This window comes from Sturnira hondurensis, unplaced genomic scaffold (genome assembly GCF_014824575.4).
Source record: "Sturnira hondurensis isolate 20B ecotype Veracruz unplaced genomic scaffold, ASM1482457v3 Scaffold0014384, whole genome shotgun sequence".
Lineage (NCBI taxonomy): Eukaryota > Metazoa > Chordata > Mammalia > Chiroptera > Phyllostomidae > Sturnira > Sturnira hondurensis.
Window position 1 is genome coordinate 35,907,250 of NW_028087015.1, and position 17,091 is coordinate 35,924,340.

The following is a 17,091-nucleotide window of genomic DNA, read 5'->3' on the forward strand; positions in this document are numbered from 1 at the left end:
CCTCTTGCCTGATTACTGTGGCCGTGAAACCCCCGTGTCTCCCCACTCTAGTCCTCTGCCGTTTCCCAAGGCACAGCGCTGATCATGTCACTCTTCTGTTCCACCCAGTAATCTCCAGGGGCACCCAGGTGTCCACTGAACTAAATTCGTCCCACTGATGGGCTGTCCTGCCGAGCCAACCTCTGTCCCAAATGGAAGATGTTACTGACACTTTATAATGAGAGACTACCCCACAAAAGCAGGAAATTTAGTGCCCATTAAGTGTGGGGCTAGATACCTATTTATATTGGCTTAAATTTATTGAACACTATTGTTTCCACTCTTTTTTTTCTTTAGAAAACAAAACTTCAAAGTTATTCTCTTTTAGGTTATGGTAGACAGATTTATTGTACTGGATTTCATTTCTTTCAAAAAAAAACCCCACAAAAACGCCTTCCTTTCAGTCACTAGTTTAGTAACTGAGAGCGTTGCTGTTTCCAGTTCCGTGTGTGCTTCCTAATGACCCAGCATAGCCCTTGGGAGGGCCAGTGGGGTTAGGGCTTCCCAGGAGAGAATTTTCCCAGGGCCGAGGGACTCTGACCCTCTTTGCCTAAGGAACATTACTCCTGCTGAGTCCTGACACCTCAAATCAGCTGAAACTGAGTCAATAAATATTGATGCACACTTAGGAGAAATGGGTCCCTCCATGGGATGAGAATGTCCTGGACATTTTCAGACTTTGGGGTCTTCCCAGCACATGGATTTGGCCCCGTCACAAAGGCCACGATGGCTGTGTCCCAAGCGCCCAGCTGGGTTCGCCCTGGCTGGTGGCAGATGCGCAGATCACCAGCTCTCTGCGGGCTTTTCCACTGAGGCCCCCTCGGCATCTGGGGGGCTTCGTGTGGGAGGAGGAAGACTCTCTCAAGTTCTGTTTGGTGGTTTGAAATTTAATCTTGTGTTCATTGAGAGCAGATGTAGCCCTTAATGAATTTTGTCCTCAGCTCTGTCTTATCTTTTAACGGCTTGCTGCCTACCGGGTGTCATGCCTTAGGTGGGGCCAGCATGCCTTTCCACCCTCCTCTCTGGCGAAATCCTACTCACACATTTAGGACCAGCTGATGCCTCCTCCTCCTCCCAGAGAACCCTCTTTCCATGGGGCTGGTTGTCTCTTTCTCTGTACTCCTCACTGTTTCTTCGTATCCACGGACTTCCCTCCCTACCCCAGTAAGCCGCTAGCCACCTCTTGAAGGTGTTGGAGACTGTTCAAGACACTTATGATGCCCACCAGGGCTGCCACAGACTTTGAACACAGTTTTTTCAGTTGGTCTGTGTTTGTCTGACTTAAGCTGGGATAGAAATTCCAAGGCCACCAGCTCTTTTCCTGGTAAGAGGAGAGTGAGAGCCCTGGCCTCGCACTGCGGAGCCGTCCTCACTGCTCAGCCACGGGGCCCTGGGCGCCTGCCGTGGACCGGGGGCTCAGCGCGGACAAAGGATGTTGGCGTTGGACCGCAGAGGTTGAATTCCTTGTTTTATTTCTACATCTGCAGGGATCATCCTGATAATTCACAGAAACAACAGCTCATTGTCAAAAGGTTGAGGCCCAAAAGAACGGGGCCCTGAAGGCCACATACTGCCTAAAAAAAATAAAATCATAAAGAGAAGAGTGGTGATTTCTCCCCATGTGATTTGCCTTTGCTTTTGTGTAGGGAGAGCTGTGAAGCAGCGGGGTACCCAGCTTCTCATGCCTCGGTTTCCTCATCTGTAAGATAGAGATGGTGATTATACCCACATCACTGGGTCTCGTGAGGATTAAGCGAGTTTCTAAACATAAAGTGCTCAGTGGAGGTGATTGTATTTTTCTCTATCTGCTCAATACATGCGAGCGGTTTTCATTCTGTTGCTGTTGATGCACTGCTAAACACGGTCCAATAAATAATTTGATGATGTCACCAGAGCTAGAGATGCAAATGCTCCCGTTCACCTAAGCTACTTCTCACTCCAGAGAGATTCCAGCAATATTTTAAGAACTATCAATAATCTCAAACTTTTTTGTTTTAACAGTGCCCCATTATCATACGTGTGCATACCTGTTGTCACATAGAGCCACACTGGCCACCACATCTCCATAACATCAGGTTCACTGCCCCAAAGCAACACCTTGTCTGACCTCCCCAGATGACCGTAGCTATTGAAAACTGAGTGCAAAAGAGGAGGAATAAAACTTCCTTCCTGCTCCCACAACGCTGTCATTCTTGGGGGCTGAAAATTACAGTTACATGCTTATTACAAGGTAGTTAACACCACAGTGCTTCCCTTTCTCTCATGTTTCAAAGGGACACGTGTCCTAAAGAGCCTTCTTCTCCTTTGAGGATCGTGACATTGTCACATTATACCCAGGTGCAAAACCATGACAATGCCTCTAATCGCGGCTGCCAAGAGTGACATGTAGAGACACATCACAGTTGAAAGAGGAGAATGGCCCCTTTATGGTGACTGGCTTGGAATTATAAATATTTTTATTTCTCCCGTAGGAGATGGCTCGTGGAAGAGAGGAGACAAACACGACTTTGAAGCTAAGCAGGCATACTCATCCCTCCAGACAATCACTCTACTGAGGACAGTGAAACCTGAGTTTGAGAAGTTTTCCATGGAGGTGAAAAGTTCTGTTGAGAAACAAGGGCTCAATGAGGAGGATTACGTAAGTGCTTGATTACAAGCCTAGACCTTGAGCATTCTGAAAACAGTCTTCTAATTAAATCAGAGGTGACAAAGTGTCCCATTCTGAACCATTCAGAAATTCCTAGGTTCATGTCTGCATGTCACTGTGCTTTCTGTGTGTGTGTGTGTTTTTTTTCTGGCCAGCTTTCCTCCTTTCCTCCTTGCCCCTGCCCCCACCCCATCACCCCCACCCCTCACTTAACGCTTTTCCAACTGCTGCAGGAAGGAAAATTGCTTTCTGTGGGCACTTGCGGTAATGCTGAGCAGATGTCTGTAGACTTCCATCACTTAGTCGGCCGGGAGCGTGTTGGGGGAGAAGACGCATGAAAGAGGGCCAAAGGTTTGCATACCTAATTTTTCCAAAGCTTGGTGGCAGAAGATGTTTTGGGTTTTAGAAGACTCTTTCTTTTGGCAGACCGTCTCAGCTCCACAGCGGGTCTGCTTCTCTCTTGTGGCTGTGTTACTGCCCCCCTTGGCTGCGAGCTGTTTCCTACCCAAGTATTCCGGAGCTTCCCACTCAATTAGTGCTGCTGTTACAGAGGCATTTTCCAAGGGCGGGCCAGAGTCAGAAGGTTAGGCCGGGCTATGGATGGAACAGAGGGACTCGTCTCGTTGGTGGCACTGAAGACGGCTGCCCACAGCTCACTGGGGGCCGCTGTTTTGCTGCCTCCGGCGCGCTCTGCTGCGTGGCCCCTTGCCCCTCTGCGCCGCCGTGGAAAGGCTCACTCCACGGCGTCCGGTCTGGAACGGGAGGGCCTTCTTGATTTTTTTCAAAATTTACTTGTTTATTTAATTTTTCAATTACAGTTTACTTTCAGTATTATTTTGTACTGGTTTCAGGTGCACAGCGCAGTGGTCAGACAGTCCCATCCTTTACAAGGTGTCCCCTCTGATGTTTCCTGTACCCACCTGGTGCTGTGCATACTGGTCACAATGTCATTGAGAATATTCCCTGTGCTCTACTTTACATCGCTGTGACTACTTTGTAACTACCGATTTGTATTTCTTCATCCTTCCACCCTTTTCGTCCAGCCCCACAACCCCCTCCCTCTGACAGCTGTCAGTCTTTTCTCTGTGTTTGTATGTTTCTATTTTGTTTATTTATTTTGTTCATTTGATTGCACATATAAGCGAAATCATATGGCATTTGTCTTTCTCTGACTGGCTTATCTCACTTAGCATAATGTTCCCTGTGACTGCTCTGTAACTACCAATCTGTACTTCTTAATTCCTTCACCTTTTTTGCCCAGTCCCCCAACTCCCTCCCTTCTGCCAATCACCAGTCTAGTCTCTGTGGGAACACCTCATGGCTGACAGATATATGGCTTTGACAGTCCCTGCCCAAGGTAGACAGTGACCAACTTTATAAGAGAGGGTCACTTTCAAACAGAGCCTCCCCCAATTCCTCCCTTTGCAGGGGCTAGGCATTGGCCTCCAGCAGACCTCCGGTCAGAGCTGGTATCTAGAACTTTCTACCTGTGTGATCTGGGGCAAATAACTTAGTCTTGCTGATCCAAATTATTTGGAGAAGCAGTTAGCACGATCCCTTTCAAAAAGTTGGAACTCAATAAATGATGTCTCTTTTATACTATTGCTGTACATACAAAGGGTCTTATAAACATATTTGCTAATGTCTTAGAAGTTAGATATTATACATACTTCATTTAAAATACCTCTTGCCTTTCCAAGTCAGCACTGTCCAGCAGACATGCAGTGTAAGTCACATGTGAGAGCACATGCAACTTAAAATGTTCTAGAAGCCCCATATAAAAAAAGTTAAAACCAGGTGAAATTAATTTTTAAAATTTACTTATTTAGTTATTTTTTATTGTTATTTTTATCCTCATCTGAGGACATTTTTTCAAAAATTGCTTTGAGAGAGAGAGAAACATTGATGTGAGAGGGAAACATCGATTGGTTGCCTCTTCTAGGCTCCTTGAGTGGGGATTGAAGCCTCAGCTCAGGTATGTGCCCTGACTGGGAATCGAACCCTCAACCTTGCCATGCATGGGACAGCACTCCAACCAACTGAGCCACACTGGAGAGGGCCAGGTGAAATTAATTTTAATAAGACAGACATTTTACTTAACTCACCTATAAAATATTACTTCCACATTTAATCATTGTAACAATTATGAATGAGATTGTATATTCTTTTTCTTGTACAAAGTCTTTGAATTCCATTGTGTATTTTACCCTCATAGCAGATCTTCAGTTCAAGGGTTTGCTAGCCATATGTGACTAGAGGCCACTATACTGGACAGTGTGTTCAGAATTACGACAGAGATAGGCCTCCTGCAATGAAGCCCAGGTTCAAGGAAACCTTTGGCAATACTGTCATCATCGAGAGCCTTTGCCACTTGAACATGGAAGAACACCAAGGGCACCAAGCTCCCCTTAGTGGTGCTAAGGTGGCCTGTGCCAAATGGAAAGCATCTAAGTCTCTCACATAAGCCACTGATTTATTTTACTCTACCAGGTTTATATTAACTTTATGGCTTAAAAGCTCAACAATGTGGTCTTTTTGTGGGCATCCTTCCTGAGGTTGTTGAAGTTCAAGTATTTCAGTATAGGTTGTTCAACGTAATGATACTCATTGGGCAAAAGTGGGCATTCCAACACTCCTGGGTAATTCTTTTTGGTGATTAGTTTTTCTGTATTCAGAATATTAAATCTTAGTTTAAGAGCAGTCTACGAGAAATCTCTTTGGGACGGTAGACTCGCTGCAAAGATCCGTGGTCCATTCAGATCAAATGCTTTAGATGTTATTTGTGTTGCAGATTATGATACTGCTGCTCTCTGATGGTGGGAGCATCTAAAACTGACTTTATAAATAAAAACAATCATTTTATGTAGAAATTAAAGTTAATTATAATAACTTACTGCAGTTCTGAAGATGTGTGTGTCTTTCATAGAGATGGTGTGTTTCTTGGGCTCTTGTGAGTGCCAGCTGCGGAGGTCCGTCAGGTCAGGGCAGACAGGCGGACAGGTGGTTGTGGTGACCATTGCGGAAGAGGGTGATATGGGTGCCCACGACCAGGAGCTAGTGTGGCCGTCACTCCCATGTGCTGTCCGGGGGTGTCCAACCCATGGCCCACAATGGCTATGAATGTGGCCTAACTCAAAATCATAAATTTACTTAAAACATTACTTAGTTTTATTACTAAGTTTTTTACTAAGTTCTATTACTTAGATATGTGCATTTTTTATATTAGTGATCACACACTTGGGACCTGCTTGACGAACTTAAAAGATTATCGAGAGGGCCACTGCATAATTAGGATTATTATTTTCTTACCTGTGGTGGCAAATACCACAGAAATTATGCACAGACCTTTTGTTTTTCTCATCAGTTTTTGTTAGAGTTTGTGTGTTTTTTTAAATTTTATTTATTTATCTTTAGAGGGGAAGAGAAAGAGAGAAATATCAATGTATAGTTGCCTCTCGTGAGTCCCCTGCTGGGAACTGGCCTGCAACCCAGGCATGTGCCCTGACTGGGAATCGAACCACAATCGTGTGGTTTGCAGGCCCGCACTCAATCCACCGAGCTACACCAGCCAGGGTTAGAGTTTGTGTTTTTAATGTGTGGCCCAAGGCAACTCTTCTTACAGTGTGGCCAGAGGTGCCAAGAGGCTGGACACCCTTGTGCTCACGTTGATCAAATGCAGCAGGAGATGCTTCACGAGACTAACAAGACTTGGTAGTCTTCATTCTAGGGCTCAGCTCTTTCCCGGGGCTTTCTGCTTCTCTACCTGTACTCATCTGCTTACTCGGAACTGCAGTCCGTGACACCCATGGTGGGCTCCTCAGCCCCTGCTCTGGATCTCACATCCGGAAACTTTGATGGACTCTGATTAGTTCTAAAATTTACCATGCATTTTCTAAACCATCCCATAGGGATGAATTTGTTTCTTTTCAATTCTTCTAAGAATGCTTAATTAAAAGGGGGGGAAGAAGGGGAACGGGCAAGTCAAGGAACAGGTATAAAGGACCCTTGGGCATGGACAATGGGGTGGGGATTGACTGTGGGAGGCAGGATGGGTGGGGCAGGGGAGAGCAACAGCAGGAAAAAGTGGGACAACTGTAACTGAACAACAATAAAAAGTATATTTAACTAGGTCGATTAAATGAAATAAAGTATAATTAATTAAATTAAAAACTTTTGATGGACCTGGCTGGGATCCCATATAGTATTAAATATGAGCAGTGATGGTGGACATCCTTGCCTTGTTCTTAACTTTAATTTGAAGAACACACAACAGATTTCCTATCTGCTCATCCTGCCAAGTAAGCATGATGTTGCCTGTGGGGCATTTGGGGGTGGCTTTATGAAATATGGAGGTTCCGTTTTATTCCTTGTTTATGATGTTTTGTTTTGGAAAAATTGCACCTTTCATTAGGATAACTGAAACAAAACACAACAAAATCACAGTTTACGTAATGTAAGTTGAGGAAAGGCTTTGGGCACAAGGTTTTACTGCAGGCATTGTAAGTTGCATTATATCCCTGCTCCGTGGCATATTCGTTAGTATCACATTCATCATATTAGCATGCTGGTGGAAGGTGATCTTCTCAAAATGCAAAGCTCTGAAACTTTAAAACTTTTATAAGCCTATGTTGAAACATTGGAAAGGTGGAGTGGCTATAATTTTTAAAACAAAATTATTATTCCGTGTTTTTAATTTACCAAATTTTGATGGACTAATGAAATTTTGTTTCCTTATAGTTGGTATCTTCTTCCTCCCCCTCCCTTCTCCCACTCTCCTCCCTCCATGCCCATCTCTTACCCTTTTAAATGTTGACTTTTTAATTGAGATAATGGCAGATTTACATGCAGTTTTAAGATGTAACATGGAGAGATCGCTTGTATGCGTGTCCCGTCTGCCCCAGTGGTAATGTGTTGGACAATTGTATATAAGGTCACAGATGAGTATGGACACTGATCCAATGCACTGATCTTACATGCATTTTTCTCAGTTTTATTTGTATGCGTGTATGTGTTTGTGTATTAAATTCTATGCAGTTTGTCACCTGTGTAGTTGGGGTATTTGCATGTTATCAAATACCTTTTCTATAGCTACTGAGATGATCAGATGTTTTTTCTTTCTTCTGTTGCAGTTTGTTGTATTGCTAGATTTTTTTCTCTTTTTCCAGTTCTGTTGAGATATACTGATACGTAATGTTGTATAAGTTTAAGATGTACAATGTAATGATTTGATATATGCATATATTGCAAAGTGATCACCATAATAACTTTAGTGAACATCCATCACCTCGCAGAGTTACACAAATTTTTTTCTCTTAGCAACTTTCAAGTGTACATTGCGGCCCTGTGAACTATAGCCATCGTGCTGTGCATTAGCTCCCCGGAACTCACTCACCTTATGAGTTTCAGTTTGTACCTTTAGTCACCCGCATTACCACATTTCAGTCGTCTCTGCACTCCTGGAACTAATAACTCTGGTCTCTCTGTACATCAGCACTCTGAACTTCTCTATTTCCCAGACCATACTTTGGAGAATATAATTACGGTCGGTTGAACCTACACAAGTTTGTCTAGGTGGAGCTTTCTGGGCTGGGTCATCTCCAAGGCTATTGCAGCCTGTACATTAGCATCTCCAGGTCAAATATCTACTCTTGTTTCATCCACCTCTGGTGGTTGGTTGGGCTGGTGCATGTGTGTGGTGAGTCGGGCTGTCACTGGGGCTGCGGGTGTTGCATGTGCTGTAACGGGCTAGTTATTAGTTCACGTATCGTAGGACAGTATCTCCACCATCCCTATGGGTAAAATGATAATGTTTTAAAGTGTACCTTTGTCCTCTTACTAGTGAACCAGATGGAAACCAATTCCATTCTGATACATTATGTTTTAATAGGGCCCAATGGCCATTGCTGGAGACAGTGTAGTCTAATGGTTAAACACGCAGGCTTGAGAATACATAAACCCAGCTCTGCCTCTTACTAGTCTTACCTTGGGCGCATTTCTGAAGTTCTGTGCCTTAGTTTACTGACTGTATAAAATGGAGATAATAGCTTTTTAACTGAGAAGGCTGTTGAATGAACTTGAGAATTATATATGCAGGCAATATTTAACACAATGCCAGGTCCTTAGTAAATATTCAAGGGGTGGTGGCTATTATTTCTTTAATCTTTGTTTCTTGTACTCCAGACCAATGGATGTGACGTTCTTGCATGCCCGATGGACCCAGAACTCCTACTCACCCCTCAGATCCAACCTTAGATACCCACCTTCTCAAGACAGTCTTTCCTGACTCTGCAGACTGTCACCTGGCCCTCTGTTCCTTTCCACCATGCATGCCTCTCCGGTTGCAGTCCCTCAGCCTAGGTGTGGGGTCTTCTAGTTAATGGGGCCTCTTCTACCAGACTGTGAACTCTGTGGGGGTAGAAACACGTCTATTTCTGCTCACTTTTGCATTCCCCTCCTGTGTTCTTGGCACATAGGAAGCAGCCAATAAAAGGAAGCTATTATGACTATGTGCATTATTTTAGTTGTTATTGAACCCGAGGACATAGACTCCAACACCCTCCTTGTGTAGTGGTGGGCACTGAGGCACAGGGAGGTGAGGTGGCCTTTTGAAATGTAATCACGGGCTGCAACCAGCACAACACCTTCGGAGGCGGCACAGTCCTGTGCCTGGACCTCGTCAGGCTCGCAAAGCTAGGAGTTCGGTCTCCCTTACACTGTGGAAAGTGATGTTTGGGGGTAGTAATGAGTTATCTCAGTGGGGGTTCTGAAGACCCTCTGAGGGGTCATCAGAAATCTAAAGTTAGTATTAAGCCCCATTAGAGAGGCTCTCAGGTATTGGTGGGGTGCTCAGTGCGGCTTGGACAGTATTTGCCAAGTGCCGGCCCTGGCTTCTCTGGTGGCTCTTACTGGGTGGCTCACATGTGCAGCGGTGTTCACTCAGGGGTGTCTTAATGGAGGTGTTCGGCCTCTGCCATGCCGTGGTCCTGGTTCCAGAACTGGTGTTTGGTTTTAGAAGGCGCTGTGTGGTGGCCAAGCCAAGATTAGTTGCACCCCAGCTTCCTGGTGCACGGTCTCTTTTTCCACTACATCAGTCTGGCCCCTCTGTTGACAGCAATGTGCCCCGTGTGGCGGCAAACCCGTGACCTGAGGATTAAGTGTCTCAGGCCTTACAAGTGAGCCTGGCAGGCCACGCAGACTGAAGCATGTCCTTCCTTTCTTCCTGCCCTGCCTGCCCCAATACACACTTTTTAGATATCAGTTTCTCTCAACTCTTTGACACACTAGACAAAGTCTGGTGAGGACTCTGTCTCTTCATCTGCAGCTACCTGCTTTCTTCTGACGTGTAACCTGTCATTTCCTAGATTGTCAGATGCTGTTGATGGAGGGCTTTTGGGAGCAGGGCTGTGAGCAGCTCAATCCTGCACCATGCAGAGGTCCTGTCTGGGGCAGGGTCCTCATCACCTAAAAATTGTTAAGCAGGAATATAAACATCCGTGGCCGTGAACTCTGGAACTCACACCAGCTCCATTTCTGTGCCGGCGTGGATGTGAGCCGTCATGTACCTCAGTGTAAAGCACTCTGACAGACTGCCACTCACAGAGGTCTGGACAGTTTGTGTCATAGCAGATCAGCTGTGGCACATGTGTGAAAATGTCAAGGTTCCCAGAGAAATGAAATGAAACAGAGTGGAGTGGGTTCACTTTAGTAGGACACTACGTCCAAAGTCATGCAGGCTTCCATGACCTCTTTAAGTGGATGAGGGTTCCTCGACTTAGGGTGCATCAGTTCTTTACAATTATGTACAAATTTTTGTGTGTACGTGCACACACGTATATTTCTGAAGAGGGGTGACAACATCCCTTGTGTGATTCTGAGTGAGGTCAGTCCTGCAACAAGATGGGAATAATTTAACCAGGCCATGGCTGGTCTACATGCCATTTGCCCAGTTATTGTCTAAAGCCTGGTTTCCTCACCTGGATAGGGCACAACACTGTGTGTGCAGGGCCGCATGGAGGAGAGTCACTCCCCCTGGAATAAAAGAACACCTGAAGGCCCTATTCTTTCCTAAGCTAACATTCTAAAACCATTAGTTTTATGTGGGAGATGAAAGAGATGGAAATGCATTTCCTCATCTCTTCCTCTTGGACTAGGGAGTCAGTCCAGTCTTTCCAAGTCTCAGTGTTTTCTCATTATGCCTTGAAGAGGTAGACTTTAACCTGTCCCTGCTCCTAGTTCTCATCTTAGACTGAGCCAGTGTTGGAGACATCTCTCCCCCTGGCAGTCGCTCCGACTTCTTGGTCCTGTAAATCCCACTCTTGGCCCTGCCCCATCTTCCCTGTTGTGTTTGGCACCTTTGAGCCCATTTACTCGCTGGCCCTTTAACAGTTGGCTCTGCCCTTGGGTGAAGCTCACCTTCCTTCCTGATGTTGTTGTTGTTTGAATCAAAATAATACGTGACTTTCCAGACTGAATAAAATGAATTAAAAAGCCCACCCTGAATTAACAATAAATTCATAGTACTATGAGAGTTAACACAAACATATTTCCTGTTCTTCGCCACTTCTGACTCCCATTCCTTAGAGGCAAGATCCTTAATGTTTTCAATGACTTCTCCCCATATTTCCAAAATAGCTGATTTATATTGCTGCCTTTTATATTAAAAGTTTTTGTATTATCCCTTGATTACCTTACTCACTCTTTCTCTACTAATACTTTTCCTCTCCCCCTCCAAATATTTATTTTTATTTTTTATTTTCAGACAGAGGGGAAAAGAAGGAGAAAGAGAGGGAGAGACACATCAATGTGTGGTTGCTTCTCACATGTCCCATACCAGGGACCCGGACCACAACTCAGGCATGTGCCCTGACTGGGAATTGAACCAGTGACCGCTTGGTTCACAGGCCGGTGCTCAGTCCACTGAGCCACACCAACCAGGGCAATATTTCATTACATAGTTTTTAGTTAAAGGAATATTCACAAAATAAAATCTGAAGTAAAGCACTCACCATATTCAGAGTTTTTAGTATTATTATGCCATATATGTTTATATTTACAACAGAATCATGTAGTGTTCTATGATTACATTTTCTTTCTTATGTAGCTTTTTGTTTTCTCTGGAGTTAATAATTTCCTTAGTTTTAAAATCTGCTTTCATGTAGCTGTTACTATTTCATTGTCATTCTCTTAATCAAAAATTTTATGTGATGTTGTTATTTTTTTTCAGCCCTTTGTCTTCCTGCCCCAGTTAAGAGTAATTGCGTCCTCCTTCTATATCAACCTTCAGTTCTCTCCTGTACTGGACCCTCTTTTTCTTGGATACTGATCTTCTTCTTTGTTGAAATTTCACCTTAGTTTTTAAGGAAAAGGAGGGTATAAGTGGAAAATTGTTTGAAACTTTGCATATCAAAAACATTTTGTTTTATTTTTTTTAAATTTGATTGGTCATTTAGTTGGGTGTGAAAATTTTAGTTTGAAGATGATTTTCCTTAAAAATGTTATTGCTGTGCTGTTTTCCAACCTTTGGTGTTTCCAATCTGATTATTTATCTTTGTCATGCTACTTTCTTTTTTATCTGTCTCTAGAAGCCCTTAGCATTTTCTCCTCATTGTTGAAAAATTATTATTAACTTATGAAAAAAATCAGTCAGGGTCTAGTCTACACCCAATAATTCAACAGAAGAAATTTAATGGGAGAAACTAACTTGAAGGTGTAAGAAATGCTGACATGCCAAATCGAAGAGTAAGGCAAGCCAGAGATTAGCAAGAGCAGAAAGTTGCTACCACTCCAGAGCTACAGGGACAAGAAAGAGAGAGCTTTACCAGGAACCAAGAGTTGGAGTTCTCATGGGAGCCAGAAGCTGGGAAGAAACTCTGCCAGAGATGCTACCTAAGGCAAAGAGGGAGAGGGAGAGATAGCCCGGCTCCCTGCTCTCCTGGCTTTTCCACCAGGGCTTCTGTTGTCTGAACCGACTGGAAGTCAGCTGGCAGGGCAGTGCAGCCTGGCAGGGCCTCCTCCTCTGAGGTAGGACAGAGCAGAGCAGAGGTAGGGAGGGGGATGAAAGGACCGGAGATGAAATAGGCAGGCAGTTGGCTCACTGCTGGTCTGAAATTTAGCAATGATGTGGATCTTTTAAAAATCTTTGTTCTGGGCACTTTGCTCTTTCTGGAAATTTAAAGGTTGGGTGTAGGTGCTCCTCAGTTAAGTCTTCAGTTTTCTTTCCTATTTTCCAACTCTGCCTTTAATTTTCCAAGGGATTGCTTCAATTTTATCCTCCAAACTGTCTGTTGAGTTTTTAATTTCTGCTATTATGTTTTTAATTTCCAGGAGCTCTCTTTTATTCTGAGTGCCTCTCTTTTTTAAAAAATCACCTTGTTTCCTAGTATCTTATTTTTCTGAGGATACCCTTTCATTAGTTATAGAGTGCACTTCTTTCATATTTTAAAGTTGGGGTTCATTTAATAATTGGTGGGCCGTTCATAATTTTTCTTTCTAAGGGCACCTGAAACAAAGGGGCTTGTAGTCACTGGTACTTTACATTTACTGATAAAGTTTTTAAAAATATATTATATTGATTATGCTATTACAGTTGTCCCATTCTCTCCCCCTTCATTCCCTTCCACCTTGCACACCCCTCCCACCCACATTCCCTCCCTTTAGTTCATGTTCCTGTGTCATAAGTTCTTTAGCTTCTACATTTCCCATACTATTCTTGCCCTCCCCCTATTTTCTATCTACCATCTATGCTACTTATTCTCTGTACCTTTCCCCCGTCTCTCCTCTTCCCACTCCCCTGTTGCTAACCCTCCATGTGATCTCCATTTCTGTGGTTCCGTTCCTCTTCTAGTTGTTTGCTTAGTGTGTTTTTGTTTTTGTTTTGGGTGTGGTTATTCATAATTATGAGTTTGCTGTCATTTTACTATGCATGTTTTTTAAATCTTTTTCTTAGATAAGTCCCTTTAACATTTCATAAAATAAGAGGTTGGTGATGATGAACTCCTTTAACTTGACATTATCTGAGAAGCACTTTATCTGCCCTTCCATTCTAAATGATAGCTTTGCTGGATAGAGCAATCTTGGATGTAGGCCTTTGGATTTCATGACTTGGAATACTTCTTTCCAGCCCCTTCTTGACTGTAAGGTCTCTTGAGAAATCCGCTGACAGTTGATGGGAACTCCTTTGTTGGTTACTGTCTCTTTATCTCTTGCTGCTTCTAGGATTCTCTCCTTCATTTTAATCTTGGCTAATGTAATTGTAATGTGCCTTGGTGTGTTCCTTCTTGGGTCCAACTTCTTTGGCACTCTCTGAGCTTCCTGGATTTCCTGGAAGTCTATTTCCTTTGCCAGACTGGGGAAGTTCTCCTTTTTTATTTGTTCAGATGTTTTCCACTAGTTGCTCTTCCTCTTCCCCTTCTGGTACCCCTATAATTTGGATGTTGGAGCATTTAAAGATGTCCTGGAGTTTCCTAAGCCTCTCCTCATTTTCCTGAATTCTTGTTTCTTTGTTCTTTTCTGTTTGGTTGTTTCTTTCTTCCTTCCGGTCCACTCCATTGATTTGAGTTCTAGTTTTCTTCTCATCACTATTGATTCCCTGTGCATTTTTCTTCATTTCACTTAGTGTAGCCTTCATTTTTTCATCTAACTAGTGACCAAAATCAACCAATTCTGTGAGCATCCTGATCACCAGTGCTTTGAACTGTGCATCTGATAGGTTGGCTATCTCCCGGTTGCTTAGTTGTATTTGCTGTGGAACTTTGATCTGTTCTTCTGTTTGGGCCATTTTTGGGGGTCTTTTTGCACCTGTTATGTAGTGTGTGGTGGAGCCTTAGGTGTTCACCAGGGCGGGGCAACCCAGTCTCTGGGCAGTGATGCTGTATGTGGGGGCAGGGTCTGAGAGGGGATAATGATGTTTGCTCCACTCTCTGTCAATTTCAGTCTCTTCCCCAGCTTCCCCCAAGCAAACTGGGTCTTTCTGGTGCTGATTCCCATGTGGGTGGGCTTGTATATGTTCTAGGACCATGTGGGTCTCTCCAACAAACTCTCCTGTGAGGTTGGGAGTCTCTCCTGGCACCTCAACCCCCATAGGTGTTTTTAATCAGTGTTTTGAGGCTTTATTTCCCAGCACTGGGACCTTGGGTTGCACAGTCTCTCTGGCTCCCCAGTTTTGCCTGGTTTATCTGTGCACGAATGGGGGACCATGCAGCCAGCTACCTTGCACACAGTGTCTTGCCTCACAGTTGCTGCCTCGCTGGGTCTGCCTGCTGCCACCCTGAGCCCTGTGTCTGCCAGCTACTGCCTGCATGCCCAGGGTCTGCCCACTGCCGTTTTGTGTGCCCGAGGTGCCTTGCGTGCCCGGGGTGCCTTGCATGCCCTGTGCCATGGCTTTTTGTGCCACGATCCCTCTCTGCTCGGCTGCCTGACTCCGCCTCGCCTACTGGTCTGGATGAATGTGTCTATTTTATCTTGTTTGTCCCATTTCCATACAGTTTAACTTTCTGTCAGTTCTGGTTGTTAGTTTGTTTCTAAATTGTTGTTGTCCTTATTTTGGTTGTATGAGGAGGCACAGTGTGTCTACCTACGCCTCCATCTGGGCCGGAAGTCAATAAGGGTTTTTTAAAAGTCTTCTTTCACTTCCTGCATTGCTTATTTCTTTAAAGTTCTTTCTTAAAATAATATTTTTGACTTCCTTGTCTTTCACATTACAAGGTTTTCTTAAACTGTTGATAATCCTTGGCTATCTGTTTCTGTTTAAGGGTGAGCTATTAAAGGACTCTCCAGAATATCTGTGTGTTTGGGAACTGACCTAGTGGTGGAGCTTGCTGTGGGGTCACAGGGCTCAAGCTCACTTTTCCAAAGGGCGATTTCCAAGAATGATGACCTGGAGGGTATTTCTCACAGGCTGGTCCGTGTCACTGAAGAACTGTCATCCAGACCCCTTCTTGAGAGTCAGCCATCCTGGGAGCTGTCCCACATTCAGGGACAGGCAGTAGTCACCCTTAGGATTGCAGACTTTTCACTCACACCTCAGATTTGCATCTTAGGTGGCACTGGTTCTCCAGCTGTGCCCGATACCCACCCAGGCGGGTCTTCTCCCTGTCAGCATCTCCAAACAGTAAATCTCCTGTCCTCTGCCTGGATGGGAAGGGGCTGTTTGTCCTCCAAGGTTTGGGGGTGGAGGGGTGTGCTCCTTATACAAATTTTCAACAATCCTCCTAGTTTTCTATCTCCCCACCCCCAGCATGCTCCCTGACCAGAGGTGACTAGTGTCCCCATTTCCCGAGCCTCTGGGTGGGAGGTCCTTGCTTCTTGTTGGAGTTCTCAGCCCTGTGAATGCTTTGGTTTTAGTTTCTCAGGTCTATTAAGTCAGTTACTCCTGTCCAAATTCCAGAGTTTTTCAACTTGTATATTTACAACTTAAAAATTTGTTTATTGTTATTTTGGTGGGGATTTTGGAGAAAAATTTTTAAATAAAATCAAACTATTGGGGTGATGTGGGTTAATACATGATACAAGTTTCCATTGTACATTTCCAGAATGTATCACCTGTATATTGCATTGTGTGCCCATGTGTGCTGGCAAGTTATTTGTAATTCATCAGCAATGCAGTGGTAGAAATTTCACACCCTTTCTAGAATCTCTTAAGACTCTTTGAATACTGCAGAAGAAAAGTTGAACAGCATTTGAAGACATGAATGTTGAGAGAGTGCCCATGTGGGGCTCAGCTACCTGCTGATGTAACTGGTTCAGGCAGAGGCCTTGTGTTCTGAAGAGGACCCACTCTCTAGTAACTTCCCCAAAGCATCACCGCAGCTAGAGCCCAGGCAGCCCAGCTGCACGGAGCTTCTGGAGAGAAGGCGAGGGAAGGCGGAGCACGTGACCCTGGGCTGGCACAGTGGGCTTGGGCCCAGAATGCCCTTGGCTGGGTGCCTTTATTCTTAGGGCTCCCTCTGTTGTAAAACCCAAGATTTGGGCCATCCCTTTCAGGGGCTTTCCCATTCTCAGGTTTCTGTTAGGAGTTGAAAGTGTTTTTCTAACTTTAGTCTTAACATAGAGCAGGGGTGTCAAACTCATTTTCACCGGGGGCCGCATCAGCCTTGCGGTTGCCTTCAAAGGGCCGAATGTCATTTTAGGACTGTATACATGTAACTACTTCTTAACAGTTAAAGTGAGAGCTTGGCACTGCCACCAGGTAGAAACAAGGTGCCACAAGGCACCTTGGGCCTGTGTTTGTCACCTGTGACATAGAGGCTGCATTTCATTGCCATTGTCTGGGTGTGGAATTTACTTATCCCTTATTGAAAGATCACAGTGAAACAATCATCCTTCCCCCACACCTAGCCCATCCCATCAGGTTAGAAAAATTGTACCCCAATAAGGTCTTTACTGCTTGTGACAGTACAACAGAGAGC

The 17,091-nt window shown here is 44.4% G+C and overlaps 1 protein-coding gene across 2 annotated transcripts in view; it reads left to right on the forward strand.

Moving 5' to 3' along the window:
- The window catches only part of NPR3 (natriuretic peptide receptor 3), a 70,111-nt gene that overhangs the window by 17,190 nt on the left and 35,830 nt on the right, over positions 1 to 17,091 (forward strand). For both annotated transcript variants that reach the window (XM_037063134.1, XM_037063135.1), the window contains exon 3: positions 2,511 to 2,677. In XM_037063134.1, the coding sequence (XP_036919029.1) occupies positions 2,511 to 2,677 (167 nt within the window). The remainder of the gene's footprint in view (positions 1 to 2,510; positions 2,678 to 17,091) is intronic.